This window comes from Pangasianodon hypophthalmus, chromosome 1, assembly GCF_027358585.1.
Source record: "Pangasianodon hypophthalmus isolate fPanHyp1 chromosome 1, fPanHyp1.pri, whole genome shotgun sequence".
NCBI lineage: Eukaryota > Metazoa > Chordata > Actinopteri > Siluriformes > Pangasiidae > Pangasianodon > Pangasianodon hypophthalmus.
In genome coordinates, this window is record NC_069710.1 from 27,558,064 (window position 1) to 27,579,534 (window position 21,471).

The 21,471-nt window shown below is 39.5% G+C and overlaps 1 protein-coding gene across 3 annotated transcripts in view; it reads left to right on the top strand.

Annotated features, from left to right (window-relative positions):
- fars2 (phenylalanyl-tRNA synthetase 2, mitochondrial) overlaps positions 1–21,471 on the top strand; it is a 133,600-nt gene that overhangs the window by 75,689 nt on the left and 36,440 nt on the right. For 2 of the 3 annotated variants that reach the window (XM_053233985.1, XM_034304280.2), the window contains one exon: positions 1,756–1,907. In XM_053233985.1, coding sequence (XP_053089960.1) covers positions 1,756–1,907 — 152 coding nt within the window. Of the gene's footprint in view, positions 1–1,755; positions 1,908–17,576; positions 20,697–21,471 lie in introns of those variants that run through there. The other variant, XM_053233991.1, reaches the window with a different exon arrangement.

A 21,471-nucleotide genomic window follows, 5' to 3' on the forward strand; every position in this document is an offset into this window, starting at 1 on the left:
TCATTCTGCTTGGTATTCTGTACAGAAGGCTTGTAAACACGATATCACATGTGTGCAGTAAGATCTCATAAGAGTGAAGGGCTTATCTCTTCACAGAGGGACTTCATGCTCTACAGGAGACTGGCCCTGAGGCGCAAGTGCAAAGTTAACCCCGGGCTTAAGAACAGACTTGGAGACACACTCATCACACCCTGTGCTCTTATTCACTGAGCCTGAACACAGAGCACAAGCCTCTTACCCAGATACTTTTTAATGAACTTTATGAGAAATGACAAGTACATCCAGGACATTTGCTTCTCATTGCTATTTATTCAGGGCTGCTGTTAGAAAGTATTATTTTTTTATTTGTGTGCCTTCGAGAGAAAACTCTCTCTCATTTAAAGTCCTAAATTTCTAAATCTGTTCTCTCATCCTTTATGTTGGCCTCCTCCCGCTGTCTTTATAAAAGCACTTTTTCCTCTCTCTTCCTCTCTCTCTCTGATTTTTATTACTCTTTTTTTCTGTTTGTTCTCTATTAAAGCCCCCACTTCCTCCTCTACAGAAACATTTAGTAATTCAGTATCACAATCATCTTTCAGGCCTTTTATGGCTGGCTTGTTTTTCTTCTTAACGCTTCTGTCAGAGAATAGACCCAGAGCAAATCTAATTGTCTCCAGCATTATAAAATGTATTTTTTTCCCCTGATTTTCTAGATAGACAGTTTTTCCAGTTTCATAATTTGATTTATTTCTATATATCAGGACATAAATGTGCACTGATGGGAAGAAAGTGCTGCAGATGTTCTGAGTCTTTTCAGGAAGAGCTCAGAATTGAGGATCCGGGCACAAATGGCTGTGATAACACAACCAGCTGGACATTATGGTGTGCTGTAGGGGATGGGTTTGTGCTTTTATCAGTATATCTGCACAGTGCTGGACAGAGTTTCGTGACTTGGAGAAAATAAGTTGGCAGGCATCAGAGGAACTGTTTGCTGGTCTTTCAACAAGATGGATGGATGGAGGGAAGAATGGATGGAAGGATGGATGGGAGTTATAACTTAAAAATTTAAGTTAAAAAATTTAACTCTCCTTGCTGCATTCATTTAATAAGATTAGAAAAGGACTTAACCAAAAGCCAAAAAGCAGCTTGTTGAACTTGACCAGTTGGGTCCAACTTAATATCAGAAACAATAAAAACAAACTCTGCACTCCACAACTGAATAAAATACACAACAGCTGAGCATTTTGTTAAATTTAGGAGTGCAGCATCATTTGCTGGAGTATACACATTAGTAACAAGGGGGGTATTTCTTGGATGGTCAACAGCTCTAGCTTTCTAAAGAAACTCTACTTGGAACTTTTCCTGTTGTAAGGTTCTGCCTAGAGCCATTAAGATTTCCCTCACAGGCGCTCAATCAAAGAACCTTTTAGACTGTTGGATTGAACTTTTTTTTTTCCCCCCTAAGAGCATAGTTCTGAGTCACCTGACCTGATGACAGCCTGCTTTTAAGACAATTTGTGGTCAATGTCCATCTTCTAGATCATCAAGCAAGTTCAAATATCTCTAATAAAGTGATATGGTATGATATTGTCATTTAGTGTTATGTTAGAATTAAGTGCTGATTAGAAACACTAATCTACTGATTACCTCTTTCCTTTCACTGTGTTTGCTGCTCGGCTAAATCTTCATGATGCCTTAATTGGAGGTGTGAGATATGCATCATTGAGTGAATGGCTCAGCTTTAGCACCCTGATTGTATTTCTGTGTGTGTCTCAGGCCCTCAGTAAATATCCACCGCTCTTCAATGACATCTCCTTCTGGCTGCCGGCTGAAGGCTACACAGAGAATGACTTCTACGATTTGGTGCGCAGCATCGGAGGAGATCTGGTGGAGAAGGTCACACTGCAGGACCAGTTCACTCATCCAAAGTAAGAGCAAGAATTTTTCATTTGATTACTGTTTATTTGTGAATGGAGTGACTGTACCAATACTAAGGAAAATAAAAACAGAACACCAGAAACTCAAATCCAGACAAATGGAGGCATTTACTGAATATGTTCATAGTGAATAGTCATAAAATAAGAGTGTTTACACATAAATAAGTGTAGAGGCTTAGAGTAAAGCATGTGCATCCAACAGGAACTTGGCTTTCACCCTGGTGTGCAGTTCCATCAGTATCAAATACTTCTGAAATCTGTGTGTTCTTAGAAAAAAATCTTCCATCTAGCTTCTCAAAGGGATTTCTTTTTTGTTTGACCCTCTGGGACAAAGCTTAAAGTTAAAACACCCTGATAAAGCCAGAACTTTTAACAATCTAAAGAACCTTCAGGAGCCCTTGTCATTTACCAAGAGGGTACGTAGGTAGGTAGGAATGTAGTTAGGTGGATGGATGGATGGATCGATGGATAGACGGATGGATGGATAAAGTAGGTAGATACGTAGGTAGGTAGATACTTGTAGAAAAATGTTAAATCTAAGATCCTAAAATTTTCTTTGAAATCTTACAACAGTGGGGTTCCCTTCCAAGTAGACACCTTTTAAAAATGCTTAACTATTTTCTATTTTTCTGTTTTATTTATTTGATAGAGACAGTGCTCATTACTCAATAGTCAGATACTGTAAATAAGCCAGAGTTAGCCCAGCAGGCTAATTTTCATCTGTTGCCCCTTGCCAGATTTTAAGGTGGCAACCTAAAATTAAAATCTAATCTAACTGTCTAACTAATAGATGGATGGATGGAAGGGTGGATGACTAGATGAATGGTGGACGGATTGGTGGATTGAAGGTAAGATGGACAGAAGCAAGGAAGGATGGATTGATGGATTGAAAGAAGGATGGATGGACAGATGGATGGAAGGAAGGAGAGAGGAATGGAAGGATTGATGAATTGACAGAAGTAAGGAGGGATGGATGGGTGGAAGGAAGGGGGGAGGGAGGGATGAAAGGATTGATGTATGAACAGAAGGAAGGAAGGATGGATAGAGAGAAGGAAGGAGGGATGGAAGGATGAATAGAAGAATTGAAGGTACAATGAATGGAGGGTTGAAGTTTGGATGGGTGGCTGAATTGAAGGCTGGAAAGCTTCTAGCTTGTTTCTAAGGGTTTTTTGGTTTGTTCCTCTGAAGGAACCCTTAAAAGGAGTTCAATCAGTGGTTCTGATCCTTTTGTTGTCTAGTGGCCGAATCCTGATTTTTAGACATTAAAACTGATCTCAACAGTTCAGTGCTAATTGTTGCACATATATTGTTGCACACGCATGGCAACACATCACATTTGATTATCATTCCTCAAAGGGGTAAAGAATGCATATGGGTTTTACACGTTACATAACAATGCCTTCATGAATCTCTGTGTGTAAAAGCCCACACCAGTACAGACTCTGCACTCACAAGGTCTAATGAAAGGACTGGCCTTGAATGTCACACTGGAGCTTATTAAAGTCATGAGGCATCATTTGAATCATGCATTTCATCTCAGCTAATCTAGATCAGTATTTTCCCATTTTGCCCACAAGGGCGCTGAACCTTTCCTCCCATAAATAAGTGCTAACATTTGGTACAGTTGGGTTGCTTGGTTTTGTCGGGTTTGCGTAATGCAGTTCATGTGTGTAAAGCTTATTTTACACAGCCTGTCTGCAGCATGTCTGCAGTATGTGAGCAATCTTGCACTGCTTTACTAAATATAACAAGCAAATATTTGTACTGTCAGATTATTATAAACATGCATTACAGCTGTATATGATCACTTAGAGGTCATTAAACCAACATGATTTTCATCTCTATGTCTGCTAGCTTAGTATTACTTATCAGTTACAGCACTTCCGCTTTATTTCTATAACTCAGGGTCAACCATTTTGTTGTATGTTATATTTATTGTATTATCCCATTGGTTGTATTTATTGTATTGTATATTGTGCACTGCCACTTCGTCCCCCTCAGTTTTTGCAATTCGTGTTGTCGATTGCGTACACTGCTGTCTGTGACTACTGTAACATCGCATTGGAGAGTGCTGTTTCGCTCTACTGTATACTTGTCCAGTGGATATAAAAAGTCAACACACCCCTGTAAAAATGGCAGATTTTTGTGATGTAAAAAAATGAAACCAAGCTAAATCATGTCTGAACTTTTTCCACTCTCAGTGTCAAATTACAACATATAAAACTAAGTGAAAAACAATCAAACATTTTAGGGAAAATAGGAAAAAGAAAAAAACTTATGCTTATTTGTTGTATGTGTGCACACCATTTTAAAAATGGGGATGTGGCTGTGTTCAGAATGAACCAATCACATTCAATCTCATGTTCAAGTAATTATCATACAGCTGTCATCAATGAAATTATTCTGATTAACAGCAAATAAAGACTGTTTCGGTAGGATTTTCTTCCCATCTACTTGGTTTCATCTGACTTCTGAAGCCATGGTCTGCAAAGAGCTTACAAAGCCTGTACAGGGTCCCACTGTCGAAAGGTATCGATCAGGAGAGAGGTACGAAAAATTTCCAAAGCATTAGATGTACCAATGGAACACCGTGAAGGCCATCGTCAACAAGTGGAGAAAATGGAGCACCACAGTGACATCACCAACAACAGGACGTCCCTCCAAAATTTATAAAAGGATGAGACAAAAACTTAACAGGGGGGCTGCCATGAGACCTTTGGCAACATTAAAGGAGCTGCAGGAATATTGGACAATTACTGATTACTCGCTGCATGTGACCGCAATCTCTCATATTCTTTACATGTCTGGACTATGGGGTAGGGTGGCTAGACGGAAGCCCTTTCTCACAAAAAAACATCCAAACTCAACTAAATCAACCCAATCTATGTGGCAAAATGTGTTATGGTCTGATGAGACCAATTCCAAAAGGTATAATAATTCAATAATTCCAAATGGCATGCTTGGTGCAAAAAAAAAAAAGCACATCACCAAAAGAACTCAATACCCACAGTGAAGCATGGTGGTGGCAGCATCATGCTTTAGGGCTGCTTTTCTTCAGTCAGAACTGGGGCTTTTATCAAGGTAGAGGGAAGCATGAATAGCTACAAATACCAGTTGATTTTAGTGCAAAACCTTCAGGTGTCCTCTAGTAAGATGAAGTTGAAAAGGAATTTCCTCCATTTAGCACGACAATGACCTAAAGCATACATCGAAATCCTCAAAGGAGTGGCTTAACCAAAAGAAGATCAATGTTTCTGAATGGCCTAGTCAGAGCCCAGACCTGAATCCAACTAAAAATCTGTGGGGTGATCTGAAGCAGGCTGTGCACTGGAGCTGTGCACATTACACTTTGATGGATCTAGAAGGTTTTTGCAAGAAAGAGTGAGGGAAACATTGCCAAGTCATGATGTGCCATGCTGATAGACTCTTAGCCAAAAAGAACGAGTGGTCTAATATAATCAATATAAGGTGCTTCAACAATGTAATAGTTTAGGGGAGTGCACACTTGTGCAACCAGGTTATTGTAAGGTGGGTTTTTTTTTTTTTTTTTTTTTTTTTTCTCTTCCCTCCCTATTTCCCCCTAAAATGTTTCTGATTGTTTTTTTTTTTTCAAGGTAATTTCACATTGAGGGTGGAAAAAGTTCTGATTTATCTTGGTTTCATTTTTTATATTACAGAAACCTGCCATTTTAACAGGGGTGTGTAGCCTTTTTATATCCACTGTATATGGCAAGAACGACAATTAAAAACTCTAAAAAGAATGTCAGATGACTAAGTAGGTAGATGGATAAATACACCCAGGCCTAAAGAGTTCCTCAGGTTTCCCTTTAAAAGGTCTATTAAGAACCTTGCAATGGAGAGTTTTCTTTTCAAAGAAGTTTCAAGTAGAGTCTCGGGGACAGTGATTTCTGAAGGCTCTTTAGATGGTTAATAGTTCTAGCTTGCAAAAATTTCCCTTTTGTGAACGTGAACTACTCTGTTTAGGGTTCTACATTGAGCCTTTAATGGCTCACCCGAAGGAATAAAAACCACGAAGAGCTTTTTAGGTTTTGATGGGACGTGAACTCACAGTGGATGGGTTCTGCCGTCTGTGAGCAGTTAGCAGGAATGACTGTCTATATTACTGTTTTCTCCTTAATGCTAATTGCTATTTTAGCTATGATGGACAGGGAGACATTGTCTGGCATAAACATTATCTGAACATTGTCTGGGATGTCATTAGGATGAACACCATTTTTTTTTCTGCCACTCTGTTCAGGGGTCTAGAGTCAACCCACTGATGGTTCTGTTTTCTTGATGAGTTTATTGAGCATGTTAGTCTCTCCCCTTTTACCATCGCAGCACACTCTCTGTCGCCATCCTTCTCACTCAGAGAGCAACCATCTCTCACATGTTAACCATAAACCTTTCAGACTGATGGCTAATAGGACTTAGAGAGCAGCTGGGAATTGGTTATGATTAAAGTGGGAGAAAGTTGTGTAAAAATGAAAATGATGAAGTTAGCTCTGCCCATGCTTGTAGTTCGCTAATGTACCGTCTGACTTCGCATCCAAATACACACTCCACTTTACGTTTATGAATGCGTGCCTCTCCATCACTCCACTGTCTGATGATCAAGTTTCAGCGCTTACACAAGGTCAAATTCTCACATGCACAAAAAAAAGCACAGGTTAATTTTTATTCTTGTTATAAGCATCACTGCAGACATCAAGGATTAAAATCCTGATTATTTTTGACAGTATGTTTAACGATCAGTGATCACCTCTCACATCCTGTTTGATTGCCAGTTTGTGTCTTGATGTGCTCTTTGAGCTAATGGTGGTAGCATTAGTGTGTGTTGATGGTGCGGAGTGTAAGACGTTTGTGCAGTTTAGCTCAGTGTTAATGACAGGAGGAGGTGGGCTTAAGCGCTCTCAGTGGCTCCATTTTGAACTTTCTAATGTTTCAGATACCGCACTCGCCTTATTAAGCACCAAACACATTAGCTCTCCTGTTCTCTCTCCTGTTCTTTCTCGCTATGACCCTGTTTTGCCCCTTTGATATCCATTCTGATGGGGAGGAGTTCACCCATGGGTGTGTGTGTGTATGAGAGCGTGAGGCAGAGAGAGAGATCCAGGACCTGCAGTGCGTAAAAAAAAAAAGACTGCAAGCATTTATCTCTGTCCTCTGTCTTAATCTTTTTTAAATAGCAGCTTTTTCCCTCCCTCTGCCTTAATGACATCCATAAATAAGAAGGCAAACAGAGGTGATGAGAGTCCATGCTGGGGCGGCGAGCAGCAAAGTCATTATTATACGTTTGTCTGTATATGTGCTTTTCCCTAATTTCATTTTCCTAATGTGTTTTTTGTGTATCTGGCTATATGAGAGGCATTCCTGTTTCTTAGTTGTTGTTTTTTTTTTTTTGTCTGTGTGTTGGATCACCTGTTCTTGTTTGCACATGTGTGTATGTGAGAGAGTTTGTGTAAAAAGCTAAGTGGGCTGGTAACTATGTGCTTTGCTGCAGAACCCTGCATTATCGCATTTGCCCGAAGAGGGCGGACGTCTCTGTGCGTACTCCCCTCCGTCCTCTCCGCCTGTCCTCAAACACCATGAGTAATGACAGAGGACGGCCCATCACATCTCGACCGGCCCTCTTGCGCAGTGACCTTTGGAAAAATGTCGTTTTCTGGAAATAAAACAATGCCCTGATATCTGCATTTTTTTGCTGTATTGCAGTAGTGCTGACTCAGCACTTTTGCAGCCTGCTAATATAAAGATGAGGATGATGTAGACAACTGTCAAACTGTCAGTACTGCTTAAAGAAAGTTCTAGAAATACACACTCTCATACTGCTGTCATAGATGTATGTGATAAATACATACTATGTATACTATATACGCTGCTGTCATATGATCTATATATACTATGTGGACAACTGACCATCACACCCACACTGTTGCCACAAAGCCTGAAGTTCACAATTGTCTAGAATGTCTTTGTATGTTGCAGTGTTACGAGTTCCCTTCACCAGAACTAAGAGGCCAAGAACATGTTTCACCATGACATTGTTTCTGTGCACAAAGCGAGCTCCATGATGACATGGTTTGCCAAGGTTGGTGTGGAAGAACTCGAGTGTCCTGTACAGAGCCCTGACCTCCACCCCACTGAACACCTTTAGGATGAACTGGAACGCCGACTGCACCCCAGACCTCCTCACCCAACATCAGTGCCTTATCTCACTAATGCTCTTGTGGCTGAATGATCACAAATCCCCACAGCCGTGCTCCAAAAGCCTTCCCAGAAGAGTGGAGGCTACGCCATGTTTCTCCATATTCCATATTAATGCTAATGGCTTTGGAAAGGGATGTTCAGCAAGCACATCTGGTTGTAATAGCCAGGTGTCCACATACTTTTGGCCATATAGTGTATGTTAAGAAGAATGAGACGTTATTGTTTCTTACCTCCAGGGTCCCTGGTTCGTTTCTGACATTTTCCACATGTTCTTCACATGTTCTCCCTGAGTCTGAGTGGGTTTCCTCTGAGTTATCTGCAAACATGCCAGTAGGTGGATTCCAACTCTAAACTGGCCCTAGGTGTTTAATGAGTGTATGCAAGGTGTCCTGCGATGGACTGGAGTCTTATCCAGGGCGTGTACATATGGACAAATATCACATGACTGATAATTCTGGTCCATCAGCCTATCTATGAATGCACACTTTATAGCCATTAAAGATAGTCGTTTTTGTCCCCAAACTCTACTCAATGCCCCATGCTCAGAGAGAATCCTTCATTTTATATTGAAAGGCTCATCTGTGAGACAGTAACAACTAGTTTAGTGAGAATATGTGACATGTTTGAGCTGAAGATGGACTTGGTTCACTTTGTTTCTTCCTTTCTCTTTGTGACTGTTGCGTATTGGTTTTTTTTTGTGTGTGTGTTTGTGTTTACAATGACACCATTATGTCAAGGAAATGCAGTGTGTCTCCATACACGTGTGCTGCTATGACAGCCACCACTCCTGCTGTGGCTCAGCTTTAATATGGCACTTACCGAAAACAATCAGCAGTCACGCCAATTTTATGGTTATTGTTTGCAATTTGTTATGATTTTTATGGAGAACTTGCGTTAAAAGCGAAGTGTGCCACATTTTTTAAATTGCATGCGTAAGAAATACTTACACATTAAGAACATTTAGAAATGTTTTTCAGATGCAGTGCTTTTTCAATTAAATGTGAAACAGTTTGCTGTGCTATTACTTGTTGGACCTGATGTAGTGATGAATAATAATAATAATAATAATAATAATAATAATAAGAGGAAGAATTTGTAAAAGGTTTTGCAGAGTAATCAGAACAGTTAAAATGCAATGAATAACTATGGTTAGATAAAATATCCACTGGAGAAAAATAAAAGGCAGTGATAAAAAAAATCATAAAAATAAGTGTTTTAAGATGTGAAGACTGTCAGTCAGACTTCCCAGTTTTCCCAGAATCCCAATGCTTGCAGTCTGTGGGACTAAAAGCTGACTCCACTCCTTTTTTTGTGAGGACTAGAGATGTTTTAATTATTTTGTTTGTAGTTTCAAGACATCTTCTTCCCACTTAGTAAATGCTTCAATTATTTTTAAGTGGCTGAAATGGACTTGCATATTCTGATAATTGGACTACACTAACACTAATTACTTTAAGATACTGAGTCATACTCATTGTTTTGAGAAATCATCATTTTGAGAAATCTTTTTGTCATTATTAAGCTACTAAGAATTTTTCTGGCTATTACAGCTTATCAAATGGTCCTACTGTTTTTGTTTTTTTTTTTCCCAAAGAAAAACAGGCCTTCCTCAGTGCAAAAAATAGCAGGGTTTTTTTTTTTTTTTTTTTTTTTTTTTTTAGACAGTCTGTGATCTGGCAAAATCTATAGTTTTGTCTGGTCTTGTTTTTCGAATAAACATCAGAGTGAACTCTTAGTGTGCCTCCATTGCCTTTATGTGCATCTTCAGCATCTTTTTGGATTTAAAATAGAAGTTGCATGGCTCCAGCTGGGGATGATTATTGCCTGAGACAGCCCTGGTTTTTGTGGGGCAAAAATATTTAAACATTAAGCACATTCACAATTTCTCATGTCTGTATGCTACGTGTGTCTCTGTGTGATTGAAGGAGTTCAGGAGTTATTATAATAATTAATATAATAATTAATAATTAATATATAACAATTAATATAATTATAATTATCAGGTGCCTTGTAAAACCAATAGCCATAGGGATTTGACTTTATATTAAGACAAATCTCTAGTTGTTAAAACACTCATCTGTTATGATTTCTTGAAAGCAATTTTCTCTTGAAGTGAATGAAAACCTCTATTAGGTGGTAACAGATAACTATGTGGAAAATTCAAATATGAAGAATTTTTTGTCAAAAAAAACAACAACAGATCATAGATACTTCAGAAATCATGTTTGTATTGCAATGTCTTTACTTTGTTTTTCATTTTACAATAATTTTCTTCCTGTTTTTTTTCGGTTTCTTTCAGACTATACTACTGACTATTTCAAACAGATGAATTATTATAAATAGTTACACGGTGGTCTGTACTTCATATGTGGCTACTCGTGCTCATATGCTCATGCCTGGGAAGAAAGGGACTGAGCTTTCTTGAGGCACAGTGCTTGCCAAGCCTAGCCATAAGCTCATTCATTTCCTCCATCTTATTTCTCAGCGTGTGGACAATCCCTCAGCGTGGCGACTGCAGGGATCGCTGCTTGCCGTCACTGCTGTTAGCGGTGAAAGCTCTAGGCAGGTGAGAAACGCCATGAAGCAGATTTGCCGCAAGCATTTGTGTTTGAGCAACGTTGGATTTTATCAGCTCTAACCAGGTTTCTGCACTCCCAAATCAAGTTGTAATTGTCTGTAAAATTTACCTTGTGTGTGGCACAAATAGGGATGAGCCAAGTATGGAGTACAAGCAGCCTGCTGAAACAGCCAGTCCCCTAGCCGATTGTAGGTAATGGACCAGATATTTGGATTTCTATAGGTTAAAAGTTAAGAAGGTCTGGAATTTGGATGATGCCTTGTTGTAAAATGTCTGACTGCTGGTTAGGGATGTCATTAGATTTCCCCAGGGAGAATGATTTTGTTAGCAATCTGGTGGTTTCGTACAACTTGGGAAGTTTTCTGGGCTTTGGGGGTGTCTGGTGACATAAACTGTTCAACAGTTAGAAGGTTGTTGCTCTTCTGTGGCCATCAGGCTGCAATATGGTACAGTTAGTCCAGCACTAGTCTCGCAAGACAGACCTGTAGCATTTTGTAATAAATGAACATGATAAAGAACCACCTAATTTCACAGAAAGAGGAAATTTGACTGCCCAACCACATATTGATTCCCATAGTCTACTCACCAGTAATAGCTTCAAACAAAACTCTTTAATAACTTTTAAAGATGGGATTCTGGGAACATTTTTCAGTCTGGTGACTAGATCTCATGCCATGAAGTACTCTGAAAGTTTTCAGAGACCTCCTCAGATTTCAACCCTTTAAGATCCTGCAGGTTGTGGCCAGAGAGGTGTACATAAGATATCAGACACACTGTGACCTGTGGGAATGTGGGTGGAGCATCTGAGGTAAATCTTTTAAAATCAAATTTTAAATCCTTTGGCAATGACTGGTACAAGTTTCACAGTTGTAGATTGGTTGTTCCTGTGAGATGAATGGGACACTGTGCTTGTAGATTTAGATCCCTAGCCAGAGTTGACAGTGACAAGAAAAACTCCCTGTACTATCCTGATGGTACAGAGGTAACTATATTAGTGCTAAAACTACTGTGAGGGATGGAGTCATCAAGGTCAGCTATGGTAGTGGATGGTAGTCTCTCAAGCTAGACTTCCAGCTTTCACTGAAGATACGTTTTGTCAGGTATTTGGGCAAGGAGCACATACTTTGACAGAAAGACACTGCAACTGGCCAATCACAGACCTTTTATTCTAGAGGCTTTATTGTTGTTTACTTACTACTAAGTGCTTCAAATGGGATTTGAACTTTTTTCCTCAATCTAGTGACTCTATCTTGATCCTTAAATCTCATTCTGTTGTGTGTAAATACTAAGCTGTGAAGCACCAATAAGATTGCGACCTTTAAGATTCTGATGCTTGTGGCCAAAGTATCAGGTGCACTGTGTGCCATGGATGGAAATTCTGAGGCTGAGACCAAGTGGACACTATCATCAAATCCAGGAACTGTTCATGAGCCATAATTTGATGAAGGGTGGAAACTGCTTTCAAGCTAAGGCAGCTGAGGCAGTCGGAGGAGAACCAAAAACGTGTGTGGGCATATTTTGCCAAAAAACATAAACCATCTCAGCTGGTGAAATTGTATCTTCAGTGTTGAAAATGTCTAAATGTCACATTCCGAACTTCAGACTGCCAAAAGATTTCACTTTCAACTCATCTTGTCGTGACAGGCGTCCTCAAGGCTCAGAAATGTCAGTGTGTTACGAGGATGCCCTTCAGCTATAAATTTCTCCACTGATGCTCAGCTCATGACATTCACACCATCTGTACTGAACCATAGGTGCCATCATCTAGTAATATAGGAAGAACTTGTATCAAAATGTCAGGAATCCTTTGCCCTCTTTATTTCTTTCTCTCAACATGGCAGCATTTGTCTTTAACATGGGTTACAAATCTTGCCTGATGGAACCTATAATCCAACACAAATCCGCATTCAACGCTGTGTAATGCTGTCGGACGTAATTGGGCAGAATTAGGGAAGTGGACTAAGCTGTCACTCAAGCTGACAGGTGTGTGAGTGAGAGCGCAGGCGGCGAGTTGATGGGCGGAACGTGTCACGCCTTGCTGGAGGAAACCCATCATTTGGAGTCTCTGCAGGCATGCTAACATCTGTCATTATTTTTTTTTTGTTGTTGATTTGCAGGTAGAAATTGAGTTACAGGACATGTCTGTCTTCGAGCAGCGTCTGCTGTGGAGTGGGATGAGGTGGTTTTTGAAAGAGGAAAGACCTCCACAGTGATATGTCTCTTATCAAATCCTAACATGCGTCATCAGAATTTATGCGAGGCTGTATCCATTTCACTTTGATGTATGATGTCTTGCTGGAGAGCTGTGTGTGTGGCAGGAAGAGAAGTTTTGTATGCCACACAGAGTGTATCTGTGTGCTTTTGTGAGACATTGTGTGTATCTGTCAAATACTTTGAATGCAATTTCTGAGAGAAAATATATACCTTATAGCTAGACGGTGGGAAAAAGGGAGATGGAGAGTGCTGAGTCATGTTCAGACCTTTTTTGGGAAACTTGTATAAACCATTCTTCTAGTTAAGATTCTAATTAGTATAATATAGGAATAGCATAGGAAGTAGCATAATCATAATATTATGACAATCCTCCAAGATTAAAAATGTAAATTTACTCGATTTTACTCGAAATGTATTACATTTAAAAACGTGTGCACTTCTATATTATCACTTCCTCAAAAGGTACACATTTCTTTCCTTCGATTATAACATGTTGGTTTGATATGAAGAAATCCTGATACACCCAAAGCAGCTTACAGTGCAAATCTCAAATATGTATATAGAAATAAAATATTAGCACTAATGATATCAAATTTAACACTAGCAGTAATATTGTGGTGGTAATAAGCTGTACAATTATTACCACCACGATATTGTGTAACGCATCAGAGCACTGTTTATTATAAACATTTGCATTATATGTAATATTATCAACCATTTGTACTCCTAATGTCTAACACTGAACCCATGATTGTTCATACTGTGCCCCTCAAATACTGTACACGTCACACTGATTGTCTATGTTCTTGTAATTTATGGCTTATCTCTGTGACTTGTAGGGAAACTTGTGGCACTGCATGAACCCTCGCTGTCACCAAAAATGTCTAATGTCTAAAATCTAATTTTGACTGGTCCAAAAAACTACGTTGTGTTAGTATCTCAGTATTAATAACATTACTCAAGTTACTCAAACTCAAACTCTGATTTAGTATCTCAAGATAATGAAAAAATTTCTCAAAGTGATGTAGTATATTAAAATAATGAGACAGTTCACTGAAATGATGATGTAGTCCAAAAAAATGAGAAAAAGCTTTTGGAACTATGACATCATATCTAAAGATAATGACTTACTATCAAAAAAATAATGACAATTCTGAAGTAATCTTGAAAATAATGACAAGTTCCTGAAATTATGACTTGGTATCTCAAAGTTAATGTGATTTCTTGACAATATAATTATTTTTTTATATATAAAATATTGAAAACATTTTTCATTTTAAAATGATTTAGATTTAGATTTGGAGTTTATAGACTGACCTACTTAATCAGGTAAAAAAATCCATGTCAGTGTATGTTCATATAGTGTATTGGTGCTATATAACATTGTTCTAAAAAGGTTACATATTTATGTATTAGATCTGAAGATTTTTGTTATGGTCTGAATGCTAACAGTGCCTCACAGCAGAACAGAAAATAAGCAGGAATGTCTCGGGTCTGGCGACTCAGTGTGGTTGTCCAGGTGTGGTGAAAGGACCATGCAAGTTATAACAAAGAATGAAGGAACATAAGGAGGAGATAGAATGGGAGAGTAGTAGAGAGGACAGAGAGAGAGAGAAAGACAGGGAAGAGAGGACAGCAGAGACAGAGAGAGGGATGGAGATGGGCAGGAGTGTGAGAGAGCATGGTTAGGTGTCATGCAGTGTGTAGGCCAGGGCAGTGGAGATGCGAATGGATCTCCTCATCAGCAGAGAGCTGGGAGAAACAGACCTGCTGAAAATCTGGCCTCTTTGTCTGAAACCTCAGGGGGATCACTCAGAGGAGAATTCGGGACCACTGGGGTAATAAGGGCTATCGTCACTCAGCCCTAGTGGAAGAGAGAGGAGGAGGAGGAGGAGGAGGAGGTGGGAGTGTGTATAATGGGTCACAGCTCGCAGATTGTCAGACAGGCGCTTGTGAATAATGGAGTGTTATTGAGGAGGCAAAACTGCGCTCTGAAAGATGCTGTGACTTGCAGGTCTTCATATCATTTCATCCTCAGCTGTGCCAGTTTCATATATGGTGAATTATTGAATTTGTGTAAATCATCAAAGTTTTACTTGGATTTTTCTTGTCACATAGTTACATTAGAGCTATAATTTACAAAATCAAGCTAATGAACAGTAGGCTTCTTTAAATCTGCCTGTTGTGCATCGTGAGCGTTTTGTCTCATTCAATTCATCTTCTCTAGTTTTCTTCGCTCAGGCCCACACTTACAGCGCCGGTACCTGGGCATGGAGCCGAGAGAGCGAGATGACGGATCCGTCCGCTTTCCTGCTCCAGATCTCAAGCTGTGACTGACTCAGTTCTTTGACTCAGTGTGTGTCAGCTTTGGCACCGAGGCTCGAGAGGAGCGGAGGCAGCGAGGGCGCATAATTACTCGGCCGGTAGCTGGTTAAAAAATAGAAAAGAATTAATAAAACATAGATGCTATAGACAGCTGTAACACTGTATTAGCGTTGAGAACATATAATTGTTTGCTTAGCATGGCAACACGTTTATTGGTAATCGGTAATATGCCACTATTAGCTCACAGCGAGATGGAAAATTTTGCCTGGGAAGCGATTTGATGTCATTATCAATCCTTAGAAAATAAGTTGGTTTTTCATGAGCAGCCGAGTGAGCAGTGCTCCATCTGTATGTGTGTCTCATCCCTCTCTCACTCTTTCACTCTCACTATCACAAACACACACACACACACACACACTCCCTCCCATCCTGTCAGAGTGTGTATTAAGTGACGGCAGCCTCTCCTCTGTGCGAGAGCAGGCAGTGCTTGATGGCATTAGCAGGTTGGAGTGAGCGTAATTGTGTCGCCTGTAGATTTATAGAGGCTGACAAGCCGTGGCCGAGGCTGCTGAGTAATCTCTGTGTAATTGAGAGTAGAGGTCACCAGAGGGAGACCGCGCCGCCCCCCGACAAATCCCCAAGGCACCGCTGCATATGAGGTTGCGTGTGTATGTGTGTGTGTGTGTCTGAGAGAAAGATCCAGAGACAGAATATTTACAGTCATGTGTTTACGTTCCTAAATCGATCCTTCTGTAATTCTTCATATCTACCCATTTACGAATGCATTAGGTGTGAAGTGAGGGTGTGTATGTGGAGGAAGAGAGTCTGAAAAATGTGAGAAACATTAGTCAAGCGCCGAAATATCCCATTCCCTGTTTATATTCTTGAGTGATACCAAACCTGTTTTGTGTCGCTGTGAAATTGGCCCACATGCAGCTGTGCTGGTGTCAATCTGCCTCCGCTGCTGCGGACTCGCCGCCAAAAACAGGTGCACCATCTCATCGAGACGAGCAGTCAGGCCCAGTCCTCATCAAACGGAGCTGTCACTGCGTCGGTTTAAAGGACAGAGGCAGAGGCAGAGCGCAGCAAGGGGTGGAGAAGGAGAAATGGTGAGAGGAGAGTGAGAGTTAGAGACAAAGACAGAGACTGGGAGAAGGGGACACACTACCGCCGCCTGTCACATCCTCTACTGTATCCGAAGTGTTCCTGCTGTATGCGATGTGGTGTTGTATATACACTCATTTGTGATGGATCAGGTGTTTACTGAAGGACTGCAGATGGGGGAAAGAGAGGGACAGGGAGTTGTGTTTAAAGGATTTTCCTCAGGTCATTTCAAGGACACTCCGGAAAAGAACACTGCATTCTCATCATGACTGTCATCTTTCCCCAAAAGGGGGAGAATGAATTGTGCTGGATTGCAAATCAGACACACATTCATATACATATACTTTTGTCTATTCGGTAAATTTAAGATATAATATTTTGTATAGTCATGTGTTTCATATGATATATGTGTTGTTTGTTGTTGCAAGTGATGTCGTATATGGATAATGGATAATAATGGATTTATATCAAATGCTTTTATAAGTTAGGAATAAAACACCACATGCTGTTAGAGGGAAAATAATCAATAACAGATTTGTGTGATGCAGCTCAACATGAAGCGAAGTTACTATCACCACACAAAATTGATTATTTTCCAATAACAACACATCCCAAAGTGTATTTATTTCTCTTATTTCAATGTAATTTGCCAACAGTAACAGAAGTAAAGAGTAACACAAACTTTTTTATCTGTTTTTATCCATTTATATTCATATTTAGTGTTGTGGAATGTCAACAAAACAAGTTCCCGTGTCGAGATCTGACTGTTGCAAAGCACTAATGCTGGATTTCACAGTATTTTACTGTAGAAATGACAGGAATTCTTTACAGTGTAAAGTTCATTAAAATACATGATACTTTTTTTTCTTTTGGAAGTGTTGTCCTGTTATGTGTCCAGTAAGATATGTAAGCTTGTCAGTTATTTAGGTTTTTTTGCTGTCTCTCTCTCTCTTCTCACTCTGCTCAGGCCCAGTATCTCTAGAATTCATTAGGCTCGGTCAAACATAAAACACCCTGGTTATAGATTTCAAGAAACTTGAATGACAGAGCAAGGCTTGATCTGAATTCATGAAAAAGCTCATAAATTACTTCCCCTATGTCAACCTCCATATCAGTTTTACATCTTCCTTTCTACACGGTACTGCATTTATAAATCAGGCCTGATCTCTCTGTGTACATGGTTCATATATCAGCGAGGCAGCGTACAGTGGCTTTGTTTTTGTGTGTAGGCTGAGAGGAAACCGAGGGTGAAATGTGATGAAAGCCATGGAGGGGGAAATCGATGTGCGAGACGGTGGCTAAAGAGATCACCCCAGGAGGAGGGCGTCTCACGCAGGCCTGCAGGCTGAGGGGAATATCGATTCCCGTTCCTCCATTTCTTTAATGAGAACGTTTGCTAATTAGTGAACAGTGTAAGACTGTGAAAGAGAGCTTGCTTTAACCTTCACCCTGTGCATATCACAGAGCATAATATAGAGAATGAATTTAATATAAATGAATTTGAATTTAATATAAATAATGGTACAGACATAGTATATCTATTTTTTTTTTTTTACTTTCAAATAATCTTTGCCCAATTATTTTAGTTTCATAATGACCTTCGTAGTTTGGTAGATGCATAATGTTTTTATGATTTACATGGAATTATGTTTGTAACCAGCAGATGAACTGAGTCGGGGTCAAGGTCACTGCAAGGTCTGAAATAGTTTTTCTTCAGTAGCTTTCTTCCTGTTTGAAGTATATTTTAAGAGTATTTCAGGTATACAAATTAGTAACAAGAGCAACTAGACTTGTTGGCAGCAGAAGCATCACCGTTGGCGTCGAGTTCAACTTGTTTATAGTATTTTATTATTGCTGAGATGACAGTGAATGAATGCATGGGAAGTCAGTATTTACATTATAGATAAAATATGAGCTCTGGAGTGTTTATTATCTTAAACATTTCTAGTTAGAAGCTAGAATTTAGTTAATTTTGTTAGTTATATGAAAGTCTTGAATGAATGAGAGGAAATACTGCTGAATTCAAGGGAAAAATCATGCGGTTTATAGTAAAGATGCACCAATATCAGAGTTCTGGACCATTTGCCATATCTGATATTTGTCATATCTGCCACTGTCAAATGCTGATACTTACTAAATAATAAAATTTAGAAATTAGGACTAGATCCACCTGAGTTACACAGGGGTGTTAGTCGGACTGTTAATCATCCGGGGCTGAGCCCAGATTCTTCTCCATCAAAAAATTTTTAAAAATGTACTTCTAAAAATGTCTGTTTCAATGCATTTTTTTTCTTGCATGTGAGGGCTAATTGCTTAAAAAAATGTGAAAATCAGAGAAGGAAGGGATTGGATTTGATTTACCAGTGCACCTGAATAATCCAGCCACTCGAATGTCTCAGACCAGCATCATATCAGATGCCTACTATCATTATTACTAGGCCTACATGATGGAAAATCCTCAAAACCCAGAATACAATGGCAGTTTCCTGAATGAGAGTTGAAAACAGACAACTTCTCAAAGTTACTTTCATAACCTGGTTGCAAAATCATTGTTGATGGACCTACTTGATATGAACAATTCCACAATTCCCACCTCAATGGTACAGGTAGTAAAACATGAGAAAATATTAAATATAAAGAAGACAATGACTGACTTCTGTCTTTTAAAAATGATATTGTCTGGTTAAATTCAGCCTACTTCAGTGTTGTTACGACCCAGCGACTCAGTTTAGCTGGCTACAGTGCCATGCAAAGTACATTAGCTGTCCTAATACTTTGCTCATATCATATTCACGTAACTTAGAACTCATATAGACATTTACACACCTTGTTTTCCTGGCTCAGCGTGAGAGGATGTTAGTGTTTCAGTTTCAAACTCTTTACTGGAAGAAATTGTCATATATCCATTTTTCGCTCACATTAACTGACTGTGTGAGCTATCATTTGGCAGAATTGAGGCCTGTCAGCCAATAAGGCACTAGTATTTCCATGTATTTTCCTGTAAACCCCGTCTTATTGGTCTTGCCTCCGTTCACTGAAGATAAAATACAACACTCCGCTCACTGAAATACAAAATTACAACACTGCCGTCTTCTTTTACTGATGTTCAGGTACATAGTGATAAACCGCTCCAAGTGGAGAATTATTCAGGGCTAAAAAAAAAAAAAAAAAAAAACTCTTCAGGGCTACATCCCCGAATGCCCAGGCCAGGTTATGCCCCTGAAGTTAGCACTGTTTATATTTCTATTAGACTGTGCAATTTTCTCCCTTTGAAATCCTTAGAAGATGCAGGCAGGCGCAAAACATTGGAAAATGTAAATGGGTTGTATTGAAGCTTCATGCATACAGATGTTATCCCTTCAGACTTAGCCCTTCTCCAACTCCTTGTAACTCTAAAAGATAAATAAATAAATAAACGGAAAAAAAAAACCCTTTCTTTAAAACCGCCTGTCTCTGGGTGCCCAAGTTAACAACAACAACATTCATCTGTTCATGTAGCGCCCAAAGAAAAGTTCACTGACAGACACCTTTCAAGTTATAAAATCAAGACTTGAATATATATGGGCATTTTTAAAAACCCATAATAGTCTACATTTCTTTGTAGACCAACCATTAAAACCCTGAAATTAAACTCATCTACTTACCATCCATATCTGGTCAGCTGTTTCTTAAATAGAGCCATAATACTTTCTTGACTAAAATATCATAATATAAACGTAATACCAGTTGAAAACATAGAAAGGTAAGTTTATTAGTTATTTAAATTCTTGGTCAAATCTAGGATAAATATTGTGGTCTAGGTTTTAATGCTTTGAAAGTCAGTTTCCTGATTTCATGTTTTTCAATATGGTGGAGCTCATAAAGTTGCTAAGTATAATAGTGTAATTTCTTTCCTACGGAGTCTTTTCATAATAATTACCAACACCTCTGAAGCTAATGTTGATATTCCTGACAGATTTGTCTATACGGACAATGTTCTTTTATATTGTGTGTATAATTGACAGCCCGGTGTGCGCTAGCTAGTGAAATTGTTAGGATTATAGCTTATGCTTGGCATTCATATTTCTTTGTTGCCTACAGTATTCTCATGATTTTAACCACTTGAATGGGAAGAGTATTGTGTTTGCACCTTACCATATTGAAAGCAGGAATTGTATAGCTCCTGAAGAGGGGCGTGGCCTGTGACTGGCCAGTGCTTTCTCGTTTCTGATTGGATGAAAACATTAATCAGAGCTGAAGCCAGCAGGTAGAGTGAGGCAGGAGTGAAGCAGTGTGTGTGTATAATTCTCACAGGAATACTGCTAACGTGGCATTTTGATTTTGTCTGTGAAAGCCTGGCTGCTGTGAGTGAGACAGAGAGTGAGTGAATGAGGACATGTTTAGCAGTGCTTATGCTGCCTCATATTCTGACTATTTGCTTTCCTTCACCTTGCTGAGTAAACTGCAGAATAAGGTCATGCAGAAAGTTGGGCTTCATCTGTAACTCCTCACACTGAGAGTACGTTCGCATAATCTCTCAGACACTGTGGTTAAGCAGGCAAAATGCCCCATCGAGGACTGACACTGGCAATCATCATTTACAAGGAACTCTGGGAAACATATTCAGAGCCCCACACACACAAACACACACACACACAAGGTCTGGCAGCAGCAAGCCTTTGCTGACAGGAGACTAAACAAACACTGAGCATCATGTTGCTGGTGTCAGCCAGTCTCAAAGTCAGAGGTCAATGAATGAGTGACAGGGCTGTGGAGTTTTACACCCACAGAGAGGCGGAGGAAGAGGAGCATTGAGCTGTGGCTCTCGCTCAATTACGTCAAGAAGCGCCACTCCACTAAGCACGACAGACAGTCTGACTCAAAAATACATAGTGTGATATTTACAAAAAGCGTCAGAATGAGAAGAGTAGAAACAGATGATTGAGGAGGAAGAGGTCGGCCATGTTGGCAGGAAAGGAAAATCCAGTCAGAAACTTGGTAACACTTTATTTGGATAGTACAAACAATCAACAACCCACCTATAGACTGTTAGACAACGTGTCGGGTGACTGACGTAAACCAGCAAATCAACTAATTTTAAGCAATATGTTAACAGTTTATGGTTGTTGATGTTTAGTAGAAAAT